Below are 18,541 nucleotides of genomic sequence, written 5' to 3'. Positions count from 1 at the left end.
TTCAACTGATTAAACAGTGCTGCCCTCTGACCAGCTCTACTGGTGTGGTTATACTCCTGCCTCTGCCTCAAACATCTTGTTTCCAGAATCATACACACCACAGGAAGAGCATACAACCTGCAGCTTTGGTGGGCTCTTTTCTTTCATATAGGTGACCTTTCAAGCAGTAGTATTCAGGGAATATTTTAAGGTGCTAATAAACGGGATACTACTGCAGTGGATCTTCACGCAATTGATTACAACAACTCTTAAGAAGACTTGGTTAGTTTGTATTATGTGTCTATAAAATCTCATGTGGTTTGATGGTACCAGTTGGTGAAAACACAATTATTAAGCTGCAGAAGGGGGAAGGGTAGAAGGTACCTACAGGCATTTTCAGTTATCAAGGGCCTGAAAGTAAACAACGACTGCACTACCAAGCTCTGAAAGAGTAATTACTCCAGTAAAATAATACAAATACCTCAGCTTTAATAATACATATACCTGCAGCATCTTAGTATCCTAGGCCTAGACATCCAGTATTGAAGATACAAACACCCTTTTTTTTACCTTGTTTTCATTCGTTTTTCTTGTATGCTTTTTTTTAAGGCATTTTCTTGAAGGCAGCTTCAAAAACACTGGTAGGATGACAGCAGCATTGCATATACACAGCATATACACATAGAAACCAGCACTACTTCCCAACTTCCAGAGATCAGTAAAGAAAAAACTGAAGTAGGAAAATCCAAATAGACAATAGGAGAAGAAGGCAAACCTGAATTCATAATATATAGTGGCAAAACAAATTATTTTCTTTTTTTCCATAGCAAAACCTGGCTAAACAAATCCAGCAAGTACCACATTCGACTTAGGTCTAAGATAGCCCAGAAGCACTGTGGTTCATAGAGACCGAGTAACAGAAGTCTCTAAATAACTTATTTTCTATTATTTTCTGTCTTTAAAAAATAATTAAAAACTTCGTGTAACTATAGGGACAGAAGGAAAACAGGCCTCTTGCCCTTAGGATTGATGGTAGAAAAGCTTTAATGAAATTATTTAATTAAATGATTATTAATTAAATATTCAAATGACCAATAAATTTAAACTGGATTCAACAAAACTGTGCCTAGAAATATGTTCACTTTTTTTTTTAATGCAATATAAATACTCTTTCCATTACTATAACTATTCAATGCCTTCTTATTGGGAAGGGATAACAGTTTACTTTGCAGAAAACTCCACTATGCATCACTGGCTGTTTTGTCAGTCTTATTGCACAGTAATCAAGTATCTCCTGGAAATTACATATATTTTTTAAAAATCCTAAAAATCAAACAATAAAAAATTGCATCAAAAATTGCTCCTGGCCACAGTGTTTTTGTGAGGAAAGCAGTGCCACAACAAATTCCTTGTGCAGGGGGATGCCACGTGAAGGAGGACAAGGACAAAAATAAGTTAGGTGTTGCTACGGAAGTGCAACTACATGATTATAAAGAAAAAAAAGGGATCCAATGTATCCTTGCAACACCGAAACCACGTGCAAGGCGAGGGAGAATTAAATTCTGTAGGAGGAAACCCATCAGCTACAAGTGGAGACGTGCTGCAGGAGGGAAACCCTCTGGGCCGAGCCGGGGGGGCCAGGCCACCCCGCGCTCGCCACCGCCTTGTACGGCCGCGCCAGGCGCTTCCCCCCTCCAGCCCCAGCGAGAGCTTTGGTGCCACTTGCTCTCACTACAGCTGCACAAGTTCCTCATCTAATCTTAAAAATCTGAGACTTCAGCTAATGTGTCTCCCTCCTATGCTCTATTCGGTTTTATTTAAAATAAGTTCCTTCTGATACCAATCAGTGATGAACAGTTGCTTTCTGCAGTTAGTAAAGGCAGAGCCCTAACATCCTACACTACACATCCAAGGCCGTGGCGAAGTAAATGAGAGCATTAATGAGAGTATTTTATGAGATGGAGCGACCATTTGATGGGTTTGCTCCCCATTTTCCCATAAACGTGGTAACGCTGAACAACCCCCCACCCGAACACGGAGCAGGACACTGAACGGGGCGCTCGCACAGCACCGACCCGCATAAGGAAGCTCGTGTGGCCACGTAACACAGCGTGCAAACTCGGCACCAACGGTCTGTGCAGAGCCCTCTCGCAGCGCTACGATCCTTCGCGTGAGAAGACGCACGGCACATCCCGACTTTGGAGACGCAGTAAGGAGCTCACGACGGCTCCTTCGAAAAAGGCTTCGCAGAGGCTGCACTCGCCTGGGCTTTCCTTGCCCTGGCTCCCTCGAGCTGCCGGTGCCCAGCACTCGCACCCTGCACCCTGACGCTGCTGAGCGAGGGGGCAGTGAAAGCCATGCAGCAGAACGAACGCCGTGAAACCGGTGAAGTGCTGCAATAAACAGCTGAGTGGTGTTAACAGCAGAACTGTTCACCTCCATGGAGGCTCCAGCAATACAGTGCAGTAACAAGTAGCTTTTTTGCACTTGTACTTCTGAACAGAACTAAACCCCCAAATTTGATAGCTTTCACAGCCAACACACCGGGTCTGTGATTAAGTGCTAATGCCTATTCAAGTGCAGCTTCACTGAAATGCATTTGTGAAACAGTGGAAGTGGTGCCGTAATAGGCTTAGAGAATTCATACCTGGATCAATTCCTAAATTTAAAGAGGTAGTAGAGCAATAAACAGCTTTCATAAAAGAAAACTGTCCCTGTCACTCCAGTGCCACATAGGCAGGTGCAATCACAGTCACTCTTAAGCTAGCATCACTCTTATTAATGCAGTAGTTCCCCCCGTTCTGTATCTAAAGCAAGAGTTTAAAAGCACCATGACTTACTACCAGTCATAAAGAATTTTAGCAAAATATATATTAAAGCACATACGTGGAACACAGATATTTGATATAGAAGGATGAGAAATTAGTGCATTACGCTCATCACATTACACATAACAGGCAGCAGCTGCACCAGAGCAAACAGCCATGCTCTTAGCAGAAGTATCAGTTCTTTTATATAATGTGGCTAATCTGGATTCAGCTTGCAGATTAAGACACCTATATTTAGGTGTTTACAAGAAGGCGTTAAGCTAAGCTCCCATTATGAACAATGGAAACCTAGGCCAAGATTCAGGAGTCTAAACAGGAGCCCAAAGTCCTTTTAGATGTTGTGGAGCATACCTGGCTTGACTAGATGGACATGCATCCTCTTAAGTCCTGTTTTATATGTGCATGCTGCATGTAGATGTTTCTAATGCCTCAGGAAAGAATGAAGAGTATTAGATGAACGTAGGTTCAGGCAACTAAGTGAGCCCAGCGAAGCCTGGAGAGCTATGCAGGTGGCCAGTGGACGTGTCTACTTTGGAATAATCTGGAAAGCTCTCTAGGTTTCATCAGCTGAATTAACTGTGTCTCTTCAGACGGGACTGGGAGTTTAAATATCAGGTTCATAGGCAGACAGCTTAATACAGATATATCAATATAGAAATCTTAATCTGCAAACTGGATTATATATCTTTACTGTACCTATCTACAAACTGAAGAGTCACAGGAAAGCTATTTAAGAAATTAGCAAATTGGCTAGTTTCATTTTAGTGCATGGGAGATGCAAAACTGTAAGCTGGAAGCAGGCTTCACCTCCTTCCTTCTTTTTTTTCCCTTCACCTCTTTGTTCCTCCCTTCCAGTCTTTATTGCTTCCTTCCGTCCTTAAATTGTAGTGCTAAGTGCAGATAATGTGGCAAGAGCCACACTGCCCTCTCCAAGGGAGGACAATTGTTTCCTTAATGACAGCTGACAAGTTGCTTTGATGTATCTATTATTCCTATGACTGTGTCAAAATTTTGAATCTATAAATGTTTAAAAGCTGAAATGTCTAATCAACAAGAAATAGAAAGCATTCTCAGATGGGCTATACTTCTTATTCTAAAACTAACCTACAGTGTAGGACCCCAGGGGATACAGCTATAGGACAAATCCAGCAACTGCGAGGGTAGTGGGAGGACAGGCAAGTACTGCTTACAGTGCAGTTTAGGAAACAGTATTTACATTCAGTTCAAATTATTTCCTGAGCTTCTAGGCAATGACTGGCAGTTCTGCTTTAAAAGCAAAGCTGAGTGATGAACGCAGTGTGTATTTTGTAAACGGGTTAAACGTCACACGACCCCAAAGGTACTTGCAACCTTGTACAGCATTTCACTCTTCCCCTCCCCTGTACATCCAAACAAGAAATTAACTGGAACAGCCAAAGCCAAAGGAGATTTAAAATGAAATACTCCTAACCAAAGATAGCCAGGAAAGTCAAGCCACTATTTGCTAGGTAAATATGGAGGAGATGGAATTTCTGAGTAGGTATGTTAAATTAACAATCTTCCCTTCTTTCACAGGTGAGCTTTCACGCTTACTCCTTTCTGCACTTGGTTCTGATTTCAAACAATGCACTTCCCTACTTCGAATTTATCTTCTTCTGTCCAAATTAAAATCTTGACCTTGCCTTCCAGCACTGCCTTGCAAGCGTTAAGCCTTCAGTTCAAGTTTAGCAGCACTGATATGGGATTCTCTTCTCCTTCCCACTATGTCAGTCATGGTGGACATCACACCAGTGCTGCAATTCACATGCCACTTCTGATTTCAATTTTCTCTAGGCCAGCCTGCAGTTTCAGTGTAAGTTTTAAAGATTTTTATGAGAAAGTATGTAGAAAAACACTATCTACCTCTCCATCTATCTAACACATTCACCAATATGCTGGTCAACTCAGACTGCAAGTAGTGTAACATCCTTCTTTCAGCTCTCAGCAACTGTCAAATTTGCCTTAGATGTGTCCATTCAGTGTGGTAAGTTCTGGTGGTTTCTCACTTCGAGAGCATTGCCCAGCTCTTCACATGCCTCCACTGGCTCATTCTCCTGTTACATCAGGCATGAACTTTTTTAAGGCCATTTCAAAGGCCTCAGTGCTTTATTTCCTTTCGACCCATCACTGCTCAGCTCTGACTGATCCATCTTCCCTCATCTGTCAGTTTTTTAGAGAAACATCATCACATTTGCTTCTATTCACTTATGTTTCAGGGGTGCTTTCCATGAACAGCAACAGATATTTCACTGAAGTTCTCCTTCAAATTCCTTAAAAAAAAACGTGACTCTGTATGTACCAAAAAAATCTCCCCTAAAACAAACATCATGCTGAGTGCTGAAACCACTGCTCACAATACTAAGTGGTGCACTGACTGATTTCATTATACTCTCATTTTTTCTTCATATATTTTTATCTCATAATTATGGTGTAAAGTATTTGAGGGAAAGTATCTTTTGCTCTGAGTTTGAACAACGTTTGACGTTATGAGGTCTTCTTGCAGGACTGGAAACAGAGGTGACATCATAAAATGAAGAATGCCTAAATAATAAATGGGCTCTCAGTGAGCACGGCAAAAGCCAAGCAGCTGCCCAGCTGGCGAAGTCATGGCTCCAAGGGATAAATCTCAGGTGCTTTCCCAATTTCCCTTTATAATCAGAGGCCTCTGTAAGGCATCCAAGCAGTTCAAACCAAAAACACTTTTTAAAAACAAGACTTACTAAGCACTGATCTGTGTACCATAGTTTCCCATCTACAAAAACTTGACGTGATGTTTTCAAAAACATGTCCATTAGTTGTGCAATGCATATGCCTTTTGGTGAGATTCATATTGTTAACTTACTTACATGTATGCTTTGAAACACACCATCAAGGTTATCATTTGCTAAGATCTTTGAGAATTAGGAATATTTTGAAATTTGAGATGTTTTAGGAATATTAGTTGTTATTAATAGAGTGCCTACATGAGTTTTATTTCAATTCCAGAATCAAGCTGTGTTTAAATATTCCCTTGCATTCTTTGCAATCCAAATAATGTTCTATTAGTCTGTGGAAGAGAAAATGAAATTATAAGTGACAAGCTTATTTTTTCAGCCCAAAGGGCTAGCTGCAGTAAGAGTCAAAAGCAAATGTATGCGCACATAGTCATAGATAAGTGTGCCAATGTATGTACACAGTTATAAATACACACAAATATATGTTTTATGTTAATAATAGAGGATACAGAAATTGGTTCCTATAATTCTACAGCAAATTACTTCTCCACAAGGTCAGGGGATCTTTTTTGGCAATCTATTATCTTCTCTGCTCTACATAGCTTGAAACTTCTTCCTCTTCCTAGCACTGTTGCAGCTCAAGCCGTGGGAGATGTAGTCTTCTGTCTCGAGGGCTATGAAAGGAGCAGCAGGTGCCTTTTAAACACTGCATTTCACAGGTTTATTAGCCATAATAAATAAAGCACTGGTGACTGGTCTACGTAGTTACGCTACAAATAGAGCTGCACTGGTGGTACCAGTGATGGGAAATTACAGAAAGTAATCTAGTGTAGACACAGCACTTGATTAAGAGAGAATGAACCACCCATGTCTAAACTGTTAGAAGCAAAGCTTAATTGATAACAACATCGTTTCTCTATTCTGTGAAAGAATAATCAAATTTCCTGGCAAAATGCTGGAAGCAAATTGGGCAAAAAGACAGCTTATGAAGGATACAGGTAATTTAGTTATTTTTCTTCCAGGGAGGGTTCCTCTTGTTAGCACGCATCCAGATGTCTGCATGTTATCTTACTCACAACTGACTGATTGATCTGATCAAGATAATCTTCAGAAAATTACTGAAATAAACGTCCGTTTAAGTGGTTATTCTTTCAGCTACTGGCTGTCAGGACACCTCCTCCACAGAGGCAGGAAGAGAAAGGTCACACTACAAGACAGATTGGGATGCATATGCAGACATAAAAGTCCAGATTCACTATTATTTTTAGATATCTGACATCTGAACTTGTTAAGAAAAGAAAAATTACTTTGTGCACGGAACCTCCCCAGCTACAAACTGATATCCTGGTGAAAGCGTGTTGAGGAAACAAAGCTGTAATTCTGTCTCCCTAAGTTAGAGCAGGTGGGAGTTTAACAGAAAAGACGAAGGGGGTTCACCTATCCCTTCTCTCATTAACATCGCCAAATACACTGTATCTGTTCCCAATTTCTGGATGTTGGACAGCCCAGCTGGCAGACCACAAATGTCCCTTGCGTCTGTGCTGCCTGCGCAGCATCTGGATGTGTCAGCCCTAGTGTGCAGACATAGCAGAGTCAACTTGCAGATGTGCAGTGGATCTAGCAAGTCCTCCATGTGTCAGATTCATGCACATTTGCCGCATAGCGTATGTGACAATATTACTCTCTGGGATTTTCCTGCCAAAAATGGGGAGCCTGAGAGTAAACTCCCACATCCCATGAAGGACCATCAGCCACATGACTGCACAGGTCCCCTTTCTGGATTAGGGTTATATCCACTCCTGAAAAGTAACAGCTACCTTTTTTCTAAAATGATAGCATCCCAAGAAACACAGCAAAGACCTCTGGTGTATATCAATGTATATATGTTTATACAAACGTATATACTCAATCCTTTCACTGCCTACATTTAGCACTTAAGTTGTTTTCTATCATTAATTCTCTAATCCTGAAATTGCCATTTAATCATTCTTATTTTACAAAAAAAAATATAACTGGGTCAGAAAAAGTTATTCACGTCAGATAGAGGATTAGACAGAGCAGTCCCATATTAAGAGGAGAATGACAAACACAGTCAGAATCTCATACGGACTCTCCCTACATTTAATACCAAATCTGTTTGAAAATAAAATGGGATAGGTATGCTGGGGGGGGGGGAATCATATTTTTACAGATGTATCTGGTACTGACAGAGCTGCAAATCCTATCTTCTCTCTGGCCATTTCTTATACCAGGTCTGGACTTCCTAGTGGCAGGGTGCACAAGCACACAGGCAAGGGGTTGACATCCTCTGTGCATTCACATGGTTGGCAAGAGAAAACCTGTTGTCTGAGGGAGGCTATAAATCCTTGCCACAAATCCAGGGAGCAGGAACAGGCGGTCCACCTGCCACCATCCACAGCACATCCCTTGAAGGCAAGATGGATATCTACTGAAGGGCTCATCTGCATAGGTATGGCTGAGGTCCTGGCCAGGTGTCCACATGCAGACAAGCATCACTGCAGAAAGTCCTTCCACCAGTCTGCTTCTACCAGCATAATGTCCATTCCTAAAAGTGGCCTTCTAAATGGTTTGGACAAGAGCTGAGCAATGGAATGCAATGAAAGCTAGAGACACTTTAACATGCTTGTATCTTATACTAAGAAGGATTATTACTCCTTCCCTCCCATCAGTTCACTCTTGGGCTATCAGAGGTTGATAATGGCCTTCTAGATGTTGTCCTTTGGTTCTCCTACATTTTCACTGACAGCTCCTAGACTATTTTGATGTAGGTGTCTACCAGAGGCTTTCAGATGAGGCATAGTTACAGACAGGTAAGGACTGGAAAAGATACATTCATTGTGCTCACCAAAACGAAAATAAAAGAGAGGCCGGTTTCCTGCTGTGCTGGCTGCTCGCTCTCTAGCGGCCGCTTCCCGGATGTCACAGACACCAATGTTGGCAGTGCGGAGCATTCTTCTTGCAGCTCCTTCACTGTGTTGCAGTCTACACCGTACCGCGGCAGCTCCATTCGCTGCTGTAACAAGTTGAAAAAAACTAATTAATTCACGTTTAGTTTTTTTACATTTGTTACAGCAACGAATGGAGCGCCTGCCCCCATGCAGTACAGCACACACGCACACGCACGCACAGACACTACAGGACACTCACGGAGCCAACGAGGGCCGATGGTCCACTCTGCCAACACTGGCGTTAGTAATGTTAGCAAAGGTGCAGCGAGAGGACTGGATGTGGGAACAGTGGGGAACTGCCCTTGGATTTGCTTTCAGTTTGGTGAACATCTACAGAGCGCAAACCCAGTCCTTCCTCAATGCCTTCAACCCCAGCGTAGAGAGCCATGTTCGTTTCCATACTCTTATAAAAGTATTTCTAAAACATCGCTTCCCTTTTAATGGCAAGATTTAGCACCAAAGCTTAAAAATTCTTGCAGTTCCCCATCAAAACAGATTACAACAAACAAATGAATGACTAATTTGGTAATTTTACAATTGTTCAGAGGTATTAACAGAGACTTACAAAAGGCAGCATCTGTTTTGTTATCCTACTTCCTCTTGGAAAGGCCTCATCTCTCCCTTCCTAGTAAGCAGGGACCTCAAGCCATTTAAGTGAGTAAAGACTTAGAAGGAGAATACCAAGATGCAGTGTTTCAAATTTTGTCCAAAGGGTAGCAAAACAAAGCAAACAAAAACTACAAAGACAGCAAAGACCCAAGCACAAATAATACCACTTTCTGGTGGAAAAGACTTTAATACAATGGAAGTAATGTCTTCCACTATAATCAAATAATTCATTTAGCCATCAGCTAAAAGCTAAAGGATCAAGATTGATGTATGTAGAACAGAACAGTAGACACTACGTCAGTATTGTTTTCCTCTCCTTCCTATCAAAATTTTCCTTCATTAACCTATGTCTTACATCCTCAGTGTAGGATTTTATGGGAACTTGTGGAGCAAAAAACATCCACTGAATTTCTGACAGACTTTGAAACAGCACTAAATCAGCTACTTCCTCACTCACAACCTCTTCAAACTATTGAATGGACACCCAAAAATGGACTTCCAAAGACCTCTCTGCTCCTACCTCCTTACACTGGAAACTTCAATATCATGACAGAGACTTTGAAGGATAAACCTCAGCGGGTTCTCTGCCTTCTCTGTTTTATCTTTATAGGCACGATAATCCCCAGCAGCTTCAGCCAGCAACACAGTTTGACCAGAAGGCTATGAACTCTCTGCAGAAAGAACCGTGTTTTCTTGTGTGAAGGAAAAAACATACAACTAACTGTGTAAATAAAGTACTGCTATTAATCACACCACTGGGTTGAGAATTACTGTGAGTCTCTCTGTAACTCAGGAAACTGAGAGAAGTCTCATGAGAACATCCTGTATGAGCTCTGATAGCCTAGCCAGAATGATGAATACCGAGACATTTAATAATTGTACCTGCGGGATTGTATCAGTTGACTGGGTTTGTTTCATTTCCTAATGGCTCCCAGCAGCTAGGAAGTATCACTGTGACCCTCAAATCAGGCTATGTCACTTCAGAAAACTGAGATGTCCATAATGCTGATCCTTTTTTGTGGAGCTCTCAGCAGTGGAGCAGACCAAGGGAAATCCAAAGCCCCCAAAATAACATTCTGCTACGCAACTAACTAGAGTGCTGCTGCACAGGAGCAGTTTAAACAGAAAACCATCAGCTGCACCATAGAGGCAGAATTTTGTAAAAGAAGAGAGGAACTATGCTCCCAGGGCTGCAATAAAACCAGGGCTCAGAGGACTGCCAAGGCCAGGTGGAGCCCCAGCAAGAGCTTGGCAGGCAACACGAGATGGAGGCCTCCGGTGATACGTACAGCTGCGCATTTAACCTCAGGATTCGGTGTCTCTTCAGAGCTCTTTTCTTGTCTGATATCTCTTTCATATGCAATAATTTCAATACAGTATTAAATTATTTGATATTAAATTTAGCCTGCAGATTTTTGTACACCTTTGTGCAAGTGAAGCAGCATCTGCATCCCATCCCTAAACACCCCCTCTCTAAAGGACCTGTGTTCCACTTATCGTGGGTGCACGGGACAAGCTGAACTCTGGGGATGTTGCTGTTTTCTCTAGCGTCATCAAAAGGGAGTTTGGGGCAGGAAACCTGAAATGGAGGAAGGCACAGAGCTATCAGGGTCTCTTCCACTCTCATGTATACCTCTCTTTAGAAAGCTGTACTTGGCTTAGGTCTTAATGACTTAGAACATTACATTTTCCTCTCTATTTTTGCATTACTTATAATAAACAAAGGCGCTCTGAAGAGCCCAGGCTGATTTTACTTCTGAGACATGACTGGCAAACCCACAGCAACATATGTAAAAAATGTACACACACATCAAAGCGGACATATATATATATATATAAAAATATACATAAAATGGATGGAATAAGCTTTTTCTGCATAACAATAGCTTTGTTACTGCCACATATATTTCTTCAGAGATGCAGATTTTTACTGTGTCAACTATCAGTATGCTTGACATCTTCATATACTGCAAGCACAGATACACGTACCAGGAGGCTGTGGCAGGTAGGCCCCAATTAATTTTGATCTCTTCTTTTCATATCCCTTCTGCGTGATGTCACCTGCCAAGAAAAGGAAAGGAAAATCAATAAGACGTGAATAAAGTCAGAGTCTAGCTGCTTAATGGCAGCACCATCGGCTTCGCCGCCACTGCACTGTTTGCCGGTTTTGACAATTATAATGAACAAATGAAAGCACAGTATGATCATCCCACCCAGAAAAACCCCCTCATTTACGCTAGAACCCGTCCGACAAGTAAATACCCAGTCTTGATTTATTACGGCACTGGAGTCCAGCAGCACGGAGTTTTAAAACCATTTTGATATGCTGTCACACAAGCTCTCGCAGGCCCCCGCGACCTTCATTAGGTTAATAAACAACGGGTTATACAGAACGCGTGGGCCTGTGGTGGCTGGCAAAACACATTACTGATTAGCATTTGCTATCATTAATGGGATTTTTCCAATCAAGCATGTAAGGCACAAAAGAGCTGAAACTGCTGTTGTATCATTTCTGTAATATAAATGCTTTAGCTGAATTTCTAAGCAGTACTGAGGGAAAGGAAAAAAACAAAATGAAACAAAATAAATCCACCATAGCTCCATTGGAAACTACTGTCATAAAGACTCTTTGTTTGACTTCCAGAAAAATCTCTTAAAAATCCTGGAGACAAGTTTTTGAACTTCTTAAATTCAGTTAATGTGACCGTTCATTATGTTTGCAATCTCCTCAGATAACTATTTTTAATATAAGCATTAAAAAAAATTCTGAAAACGTTTTCCAAAAGAAAGTGATAATTGGATATGTAGGACAGAATATGCATTTTCATTCTTACTAGAGCTCGAGAGAGGCCTGACCACTGAAGTTTGGATGCAGACCTGGCTCTGGAGCCCTTGATCTCTACTTAGTGGTTAAAATACTCATTCAAGTATAACTCAAATATCCAAATTCTTTCCAAATGTGCACGCATGTGCACACACCTGTATGTGTGAATTAAATCCAAGGCAAGCTGTGCTAGATACTAAAAAAAAAAAAAAAAAAAAAAGAGAGAGAGAGAGAGAGAGAGAGAGAAACACCCTACACCCTATAGCCTGCCCCTTCTTCAGCAAGCATGCTTGCTCCTGTGGGGCCCATCGTGCAGTCAAAGATGCTGCAACGCCAGCCATGTACAGTCACAAGAGGTCGACTGCCCACACCAGCAGAACCACAAAAATAAGTAGAGCTCTGGCAGCAATGTGCAGGTCTCCTTGGGCTTTCCAGTCCAATGTTGAACCTCGACATAAAGAGACCATTTGCCAAGAGGACTGCACTCTCATTTAAATCCCAGCCACTCAGGCAAATGGATGCTAAATTAGCACCAAATGTATAGAGAGAGCTGTCTGTGGGTTGCTGTGCAATCAATAACTACATCAAAACACCTTGAAGCAGTAAAGTAGCTGTTCAATGAAGGATACTTTCTTGGGGAGGGTTCCAACAAGCAAAAGGGAGGCAAAACTCTCCTAGCCTCTCTGCTCGTGTCCTGAGCCAACCTCCTGCGTCTGACTGAAAAATACCACTTAAAAAAACACCTATGCTCTTCGCCGTCATATCTCAAACTGCTTTACAAAGGAAGTCAGCCAAAATATCTGTGTTTTCAAATGAGGAAAGAGAGAGAGAAGCACTTCAAATGATAACCGTCCCATATACACTCAGAGAAGAAGTGGCAGACTTGGCAAGAGGACCTAAGTTTTTAAAGTTCAAACCCACTGACTCTGGAAGCACATTTCTTCCCTTTCTGAATACTGCTGGCGTATGTTCAAACTAGGGAAAAAGCTCCCTTTCCACTGTAATCATCAGCCTCTCACAAATCAAAGACAGTAACTATAAATATTACCTCATGAAAAGATTTTAATGCAAAATGTGTTTATTTCTCAAAATTACAAAATGATATTCTGAAACAATTCACTACAAAAATATTTCAACTTCCAGGTGCTAACAGTTAAATCATTTAAAACCATCACTAATGTTTCAAAAAATCACGTGCACCATTGCCCTGGCAACCAAATCTAAAAAAATACATAGAAGCAAAACATAAAATCACTGAACTGCTCATTGCAGGGTCAGTACTGGAATGCTGAGGTGGAAGGAAGTCAACTGCATCATATAGTCCAGAGACACACACAGCAACACTTTATTTATCGGGATTAAACTTCACATTGTTTTGGGCAGACTGACTTCAGAATATAAACAGTAACCGATTAACCATTAAAATTTTTATAATATATATGTAAAACTATTGCATTTCCAAGCTGTCATGAATTCCTAGTGTAAACTTCCATTATATACTAAATATAACTCACCAAAAGTTAACCGAGCTGAAACTTGTCATAAACTACTACTCACCCTGTTTTCTAAACACAGTACGAAGACCTTCGGTCTATATCCTATGTTCCTTTGCAAACATATATGATGATTTTAAATGAAGTTTCATATGAAAAATAAAACATCTTGGACAGACAGGTTCTTCCATGGTTTAACACTCAGCTTGGTTCTTTGAGATCATCAACTGGATTACGAGGACTGTATTTCCCGGCCTTGAGGATAAAAGGTTTACACTGTTTCCCTTTTTACCTTGCATTTTTTCTCAGCACACATGCCAAGTCCATCCCGAAGGAGAGAAGGGAATGGGCCGCACCTCCCGTGTCTGCTTGCTCTCCCTATAAGCAGACTCTATACTATACAGATTTTCTTTACTACATGCAACTCTTCAGAGCCCCTGCAGACTTTGGCTTTCTCGCCACATCAGCGCTCTCTACCTTCCCTCTTGTGGTGCTGCTGCCTGCATTTGCCCGGCATGTCCTGGCCGGGGAGTGGGATGGGCAGGGGACAGGGCCACGAGTAGGTGGCAGGAGCAAAGCCAGGCCAAGGATGGAGCAGTGGGAAAACAACTGCAGCACGTGGCTGCAGGGAGCTTTTGGGCTGAGTCTGCTGGGGACAAGCCGCCGGCACACGCTGGCGGGTAGCTGCAAGCTGGCACCTTGGGTTAGCAGCCCCCAAGCACAAGCCTGGGAGGAGGCTGCTGGGGCAGGCAGCACCCGCACGAGCTGTGGCACCCCGTAACTCCATCCCGATCTTGAGCTGTGATTTGTGCCCCTACGGCGGCAGCTTCCCGAGTTGCAGATGTAAAGCTCTCCCGCCTTGGCACTCACAGATAACACGTATTTGGTAACTATATTTAGTAAAGCCGTGTTGCACTGCGAGTTCATTCGACTGTGCTCACTGCAACTGTTACTGTCTGCACGACACCTTCTGCTTTCTCTGGAAATCTGCAATGCTATCTTCTCCTTCCTTCATGAGCGTTACATTTTGCCGTGTTACAGAGATCCCTGGGAAAAGCTAGGGGCAGGGAGTGCAGCGACTGCAAGGACAGGACGCGAACTCACCACAGGCAAGGCCTGACTCGGGGAATAGCTGCTTAGGATACTCCACGTTGCAATGGCATTTTGAGGAGTTAGAATGAATGCGAGTAGATGCTGAAGTCGTTCCTACCCCTTTTCCTGGCCTCTCAGCACGTCGGCCACACCATGGAATTACATCTTAAAAAAATAAAAGGTACATTGTGGCTAATCAGGAAAAAGGGTCTTTTTAGCATTTTGCTGTTTTTTTTTAATTAAGCATGAAACACTTCCGCATGAGAAACCTGTATACATTACCACCCTTCCTTAAAGCATTTAAACTCTAAATGCTGCAGCCCGGACAGTGGTTAGAAACACTAGTGCCACAGACAGACAGGCTGCTACGCTGCTTTTACGGAAGTGGCAGGCTTAAGGTAAAGTAGCTGTATCTGTAGGGTTTTCTCTCCAACTGAAGTATTTATTGGCTGATTTATTATCACTAGTCAAACACAAAAAATGTGGCAACAGTCTCAGTGGACTGTTACCATGATACATTAACTACCTTTATTCAAGCAAAAGATAATGGTTTTACATGGAAAAAGAAGAGTTTCACCAACTCTTTCCTTTTTGCTAAGTAAAGACTCAAACAAAGCCTCCTGTCTGCCCACGTTATTATGTACTGAATCTGAAAGAAGCAAACATTTACGCATTAGTTTATCACCGATAAAAGTTCACACTTATTATAATATATCTGGTATTTGCAGCATCCCATAACTTCACGCTAGCGTCGCCCCTGCTGAACGGCCCGACCCGTCCACCGCGCAGCGCTYGCACGTGCGCCCACCAAGGCAGACCAACACGGCGGGGCGGGCGCGTGGGCAGGCGACGGTCAGGGTGCTCAGGGCCCCGCTTTCAGCTGACCTCAGCGAAGTTTGTCGGGAATTCGCCGGGTCCGGCGCCAAAATGCAGATCACAGGACGAGCGCGTGGCTTTTATCTTAAAAGAAAGTTTCTCAGAATTCAGGAAACATCAAATACTTTATAAAAACAAAGAAAAAAGCCAAAACACTAGGCAGAAGTTCTGGGTGAACATGCCAGTACTCACTATGCTTCTCAGTCCTCTTGGACACAGCACAGGTGAAAAGCAAACGATAAAAATGGGAACTATAATGAAAACTCAATTTAATATTCACTGATCTCAAAGTCTGACGGCTGCTGCTGTTTTTCACTACACTTGCACATTCTGAAATGAAATTTCACAGACTTTTGAATTAGTTTAAGGCTCTTCTGAAAAACCTGCCGCAGGAAACAACGCAATCAATAACTCCTCGCAGATGCGCAAGGACCAAAACTGAGTTTGCCGGTGAGCGCCTTTCCCTTCCCCGCGATTTCCTGCCCTCTGAAGATTCAATTTTCTCTAAGACTTGTTTATCGCTGATGACTCAAGCTCAGTGTCAGCATCTTGGCAAGAGGGATTTGAATGAACAAAGCTCCTCATAACGAGCGCTGTGACTCACTTGCTTCCCCCACTCCTGATGCAGGCGGCCTCCCCGTCTGGTCGCCCAAAAATACGCAGATACAAAGGATTTCAGCGTGGATGCTGCGAGCACACGGACAGAAAAACTACGCTCCGAACAGCAACAGCAGCAGCCACAAAATCAGGTCTCTGCTTCGTGTAACACGTACATTCACGTTAAACACGTAAGTCAGGAGCTGCTTGCTTTTCCAGTATCTTTTTAAAAAGATATTTAACCCCCTTAGCAGCTTAGAAAACTAATCAGAACTCTGAGGAGGAAACAAATGCTAAACCACCGCGGTGCTCAGAGAAATTAATGGCATTCGCATACTTTCATTACAAACACTACCCTAAATCACAGGACTGCTCAGAAGCCTTGAAGGGGAATGTGCTGTAGCTTAAAGGTTTCAACGATAATTTTACCCACATATAGCTGAATTCTTTTTTTCCCCCCAAGGATACATTTTGTCCCTGCATCTTGCAAGCAAAGCAGAAAATGGCTGAATATCAATGACAGATAAGGAAGACTGTTCCATGTATACTTTATAGCTGATGTTTTCTAAAGTAGTTTCTAATTCAGGAAAAAATATATCTAAACAGATTTTGCTATTAACAGATAAAATAAATAAAATTAGCATTGATAAAATAACAGGTTTTTAGAATTTCAAAATTATTCCCATCCCAAATAAATATGTTTCTGTCTGTTATTCTCATTTACGAATAAAACACCTGCCTTACAATGTATTCAATCTTTGTTTTAAATTGAATTCTACATTTTTAAATAAACGGATCACCAGAAAACCATTCTAAATAGAACATTTTTTCCCTCCACCTTGAATTCCGAAAGATCCCTCTGTCAGTTTCCCCACTTACTTTCCGAGCTCAAAGTCTTCAGAGCATTTTTCCAACGCAAAATATGCCTGGACTTTAAAAGAAACAAAACAAAAAAAAAAAGACTTCCCCCCTCCCCAAACCCCAAACACCTAATCGAAGCCAACAAAAACAATCCTTTGGATTTCTTGCCTCGAACTTTCTAATATTCTGACAATCCGGCTACGAGGGGAATAGCCGGCGGCATGGCGGCGAGCCAGCGCTACGGCGGGCTCGCTGCAGGTTCGGGTTCTCCGAAGACGCAGAACTGTGTGGTCTTCGGGCTGCTCGGAGCTCCCCAAGAATGGAATATTTGTGAAGCACTGCTTTTATGGCCTGGCTTATTGTAAAGTAAACAGAGCCTGGCTTAACTGTGAAGGTTTCCATTCTCAGAGTCAGAGTTTATTTCATTATTTAAAGCTTTAACGAACACTTTATATAATGAAAGCAATCCTTGCCATTTTTGGAATTTTATGGCTGTTAGGACCCTTCATAATGTTGTTTTCCTTCCTTTATTGCTTTATAAGGCTTATAGGGCACCCTTGAAGTGTACATCCTTTTTGCAGCTGCTGGAAGCTCATCTTTCATCTCCCCACTAGCCGTCCTGCTGCCTATGAGGCATTTGCCAGTTCTAGTTATTCTCCCCGTCTCTAACACAAACCGTGCAGAGTCAGATCTTGCTGCAGATAACAGTGAAATACAATTCTGAAAAATATGCCTACGGAAACATTCCTGATAAATGCTATCTAATAGACAGGCTTTATATTTCAAGTTATAAATGTTCCCTAAAGCAAGATAATTACGGCAGTAATTCCACCTATCGTCATTTAGAATTTACAGTTCAGAGCAAATCGGAGCTCTGTTAGGTACTGCACAAATTTGCCTTCTGATTTTTCACAGCCCTGAAAATGTCTACCAAAAAAAAATAAAAAATAAAAAAAATCCCCCAAAAAACAGGAGGAGGAAGAGTCCTGAAAGAGGAACACATAATAGCTGTATCATGATACACAATAGGAACTCCATTATCCCAACCACTTTATAAGTGTATTTACTCCTCTGCTCATAAAAGTATACCCAGGCTTTCCAAATGGAAAAACTTTCCATATCGAAGTAAAACGTTAAAATTTATTACTGCGGAGTTTTCTTATTTTGCTACGTCTCTAGGAAGCCGCCTATGATACTCACCCTCCTGCAAGTGACCTTGTATTTTTAACTATTTGTTTATTTTTCCCTAATTTGACCATTACTAAGTTAGGCCAAACAAATCCAAATGGGCTGATCTTCTTGGAAGAGACTGTAAATCTTCCAAAAAAGCAAAAGATTTCTAAACTTGACAACCCATAGTATTGCTTCCAATATTTTGATGCAACAAAGCATGATTGCAGAGCTCTTCCCAAATTTCAATTCAGAATAGAAATCTAGAGCTCCTCTTTCTATATGCTGGGGAAAAAAAGTAAAAGAAGGTATTTTATTGATGTATTTCAACTTTCTCCTCCTTGATCTGGGTTCACTATATAACTTTTGTACTTGGGATATGTTATGCTGGTGAATAACAGAAACATTTCAGCACTTTTCCAGAACATTTTATTTTATCTTAATGTGGGTTCAAGACAGTATCTTGATGAAAAAATACACACATACATATACACATGTATGTATACAGCAG

General features: G+C 41.7%; 1 protein-coding gene across 1 annotated transcript in view; it reads right to left on the bottom strand.

Moving 5' to 3' along the window:
* The window catches only part of DIP2C (DIP2 acetate--CoA ligase C (putative)), a 183,168-nt gene that overhangs the window by 134,807 nt on the left and 29,820 nt on the right, over positions 1–18,541 (bottom strand). The window contains exons 3-4 of the mRNA XM_085317723.1: positions 11,107–11,178; positions 8,406–8,573 (exon numbers count right to left, since the gene is read on the bottom strand). Of these exons, the coding sequence (XP_085173849.1) occupies positions 8,406–8,573; positions 11,107–11,178 (240 nt within the window). The remainder of the gene's footprint in view (positions 1–8,405; positions 8,574–11,106; positions 11,179–18,541) is intronic.

This window comes from Rhea americana, unplaced genomic scaffold (genome assembly GCF_003343005.1).
Source record: "Rhea americana isolate MKP2758 unplaced genomic scaffold, rheAme1 scaffold_50, whole genome shotgun sequence".
Lineage (NCBI taxonomy): Eukaryota > Metazoa > Chordata > Aves > Rheiformes > Rheidae > Rhea > Rhea americana.
Note: the sequence above shows the minus strand (reverse complement) of the source record. Positions and strands in the feature narration are given on the sequence as shown.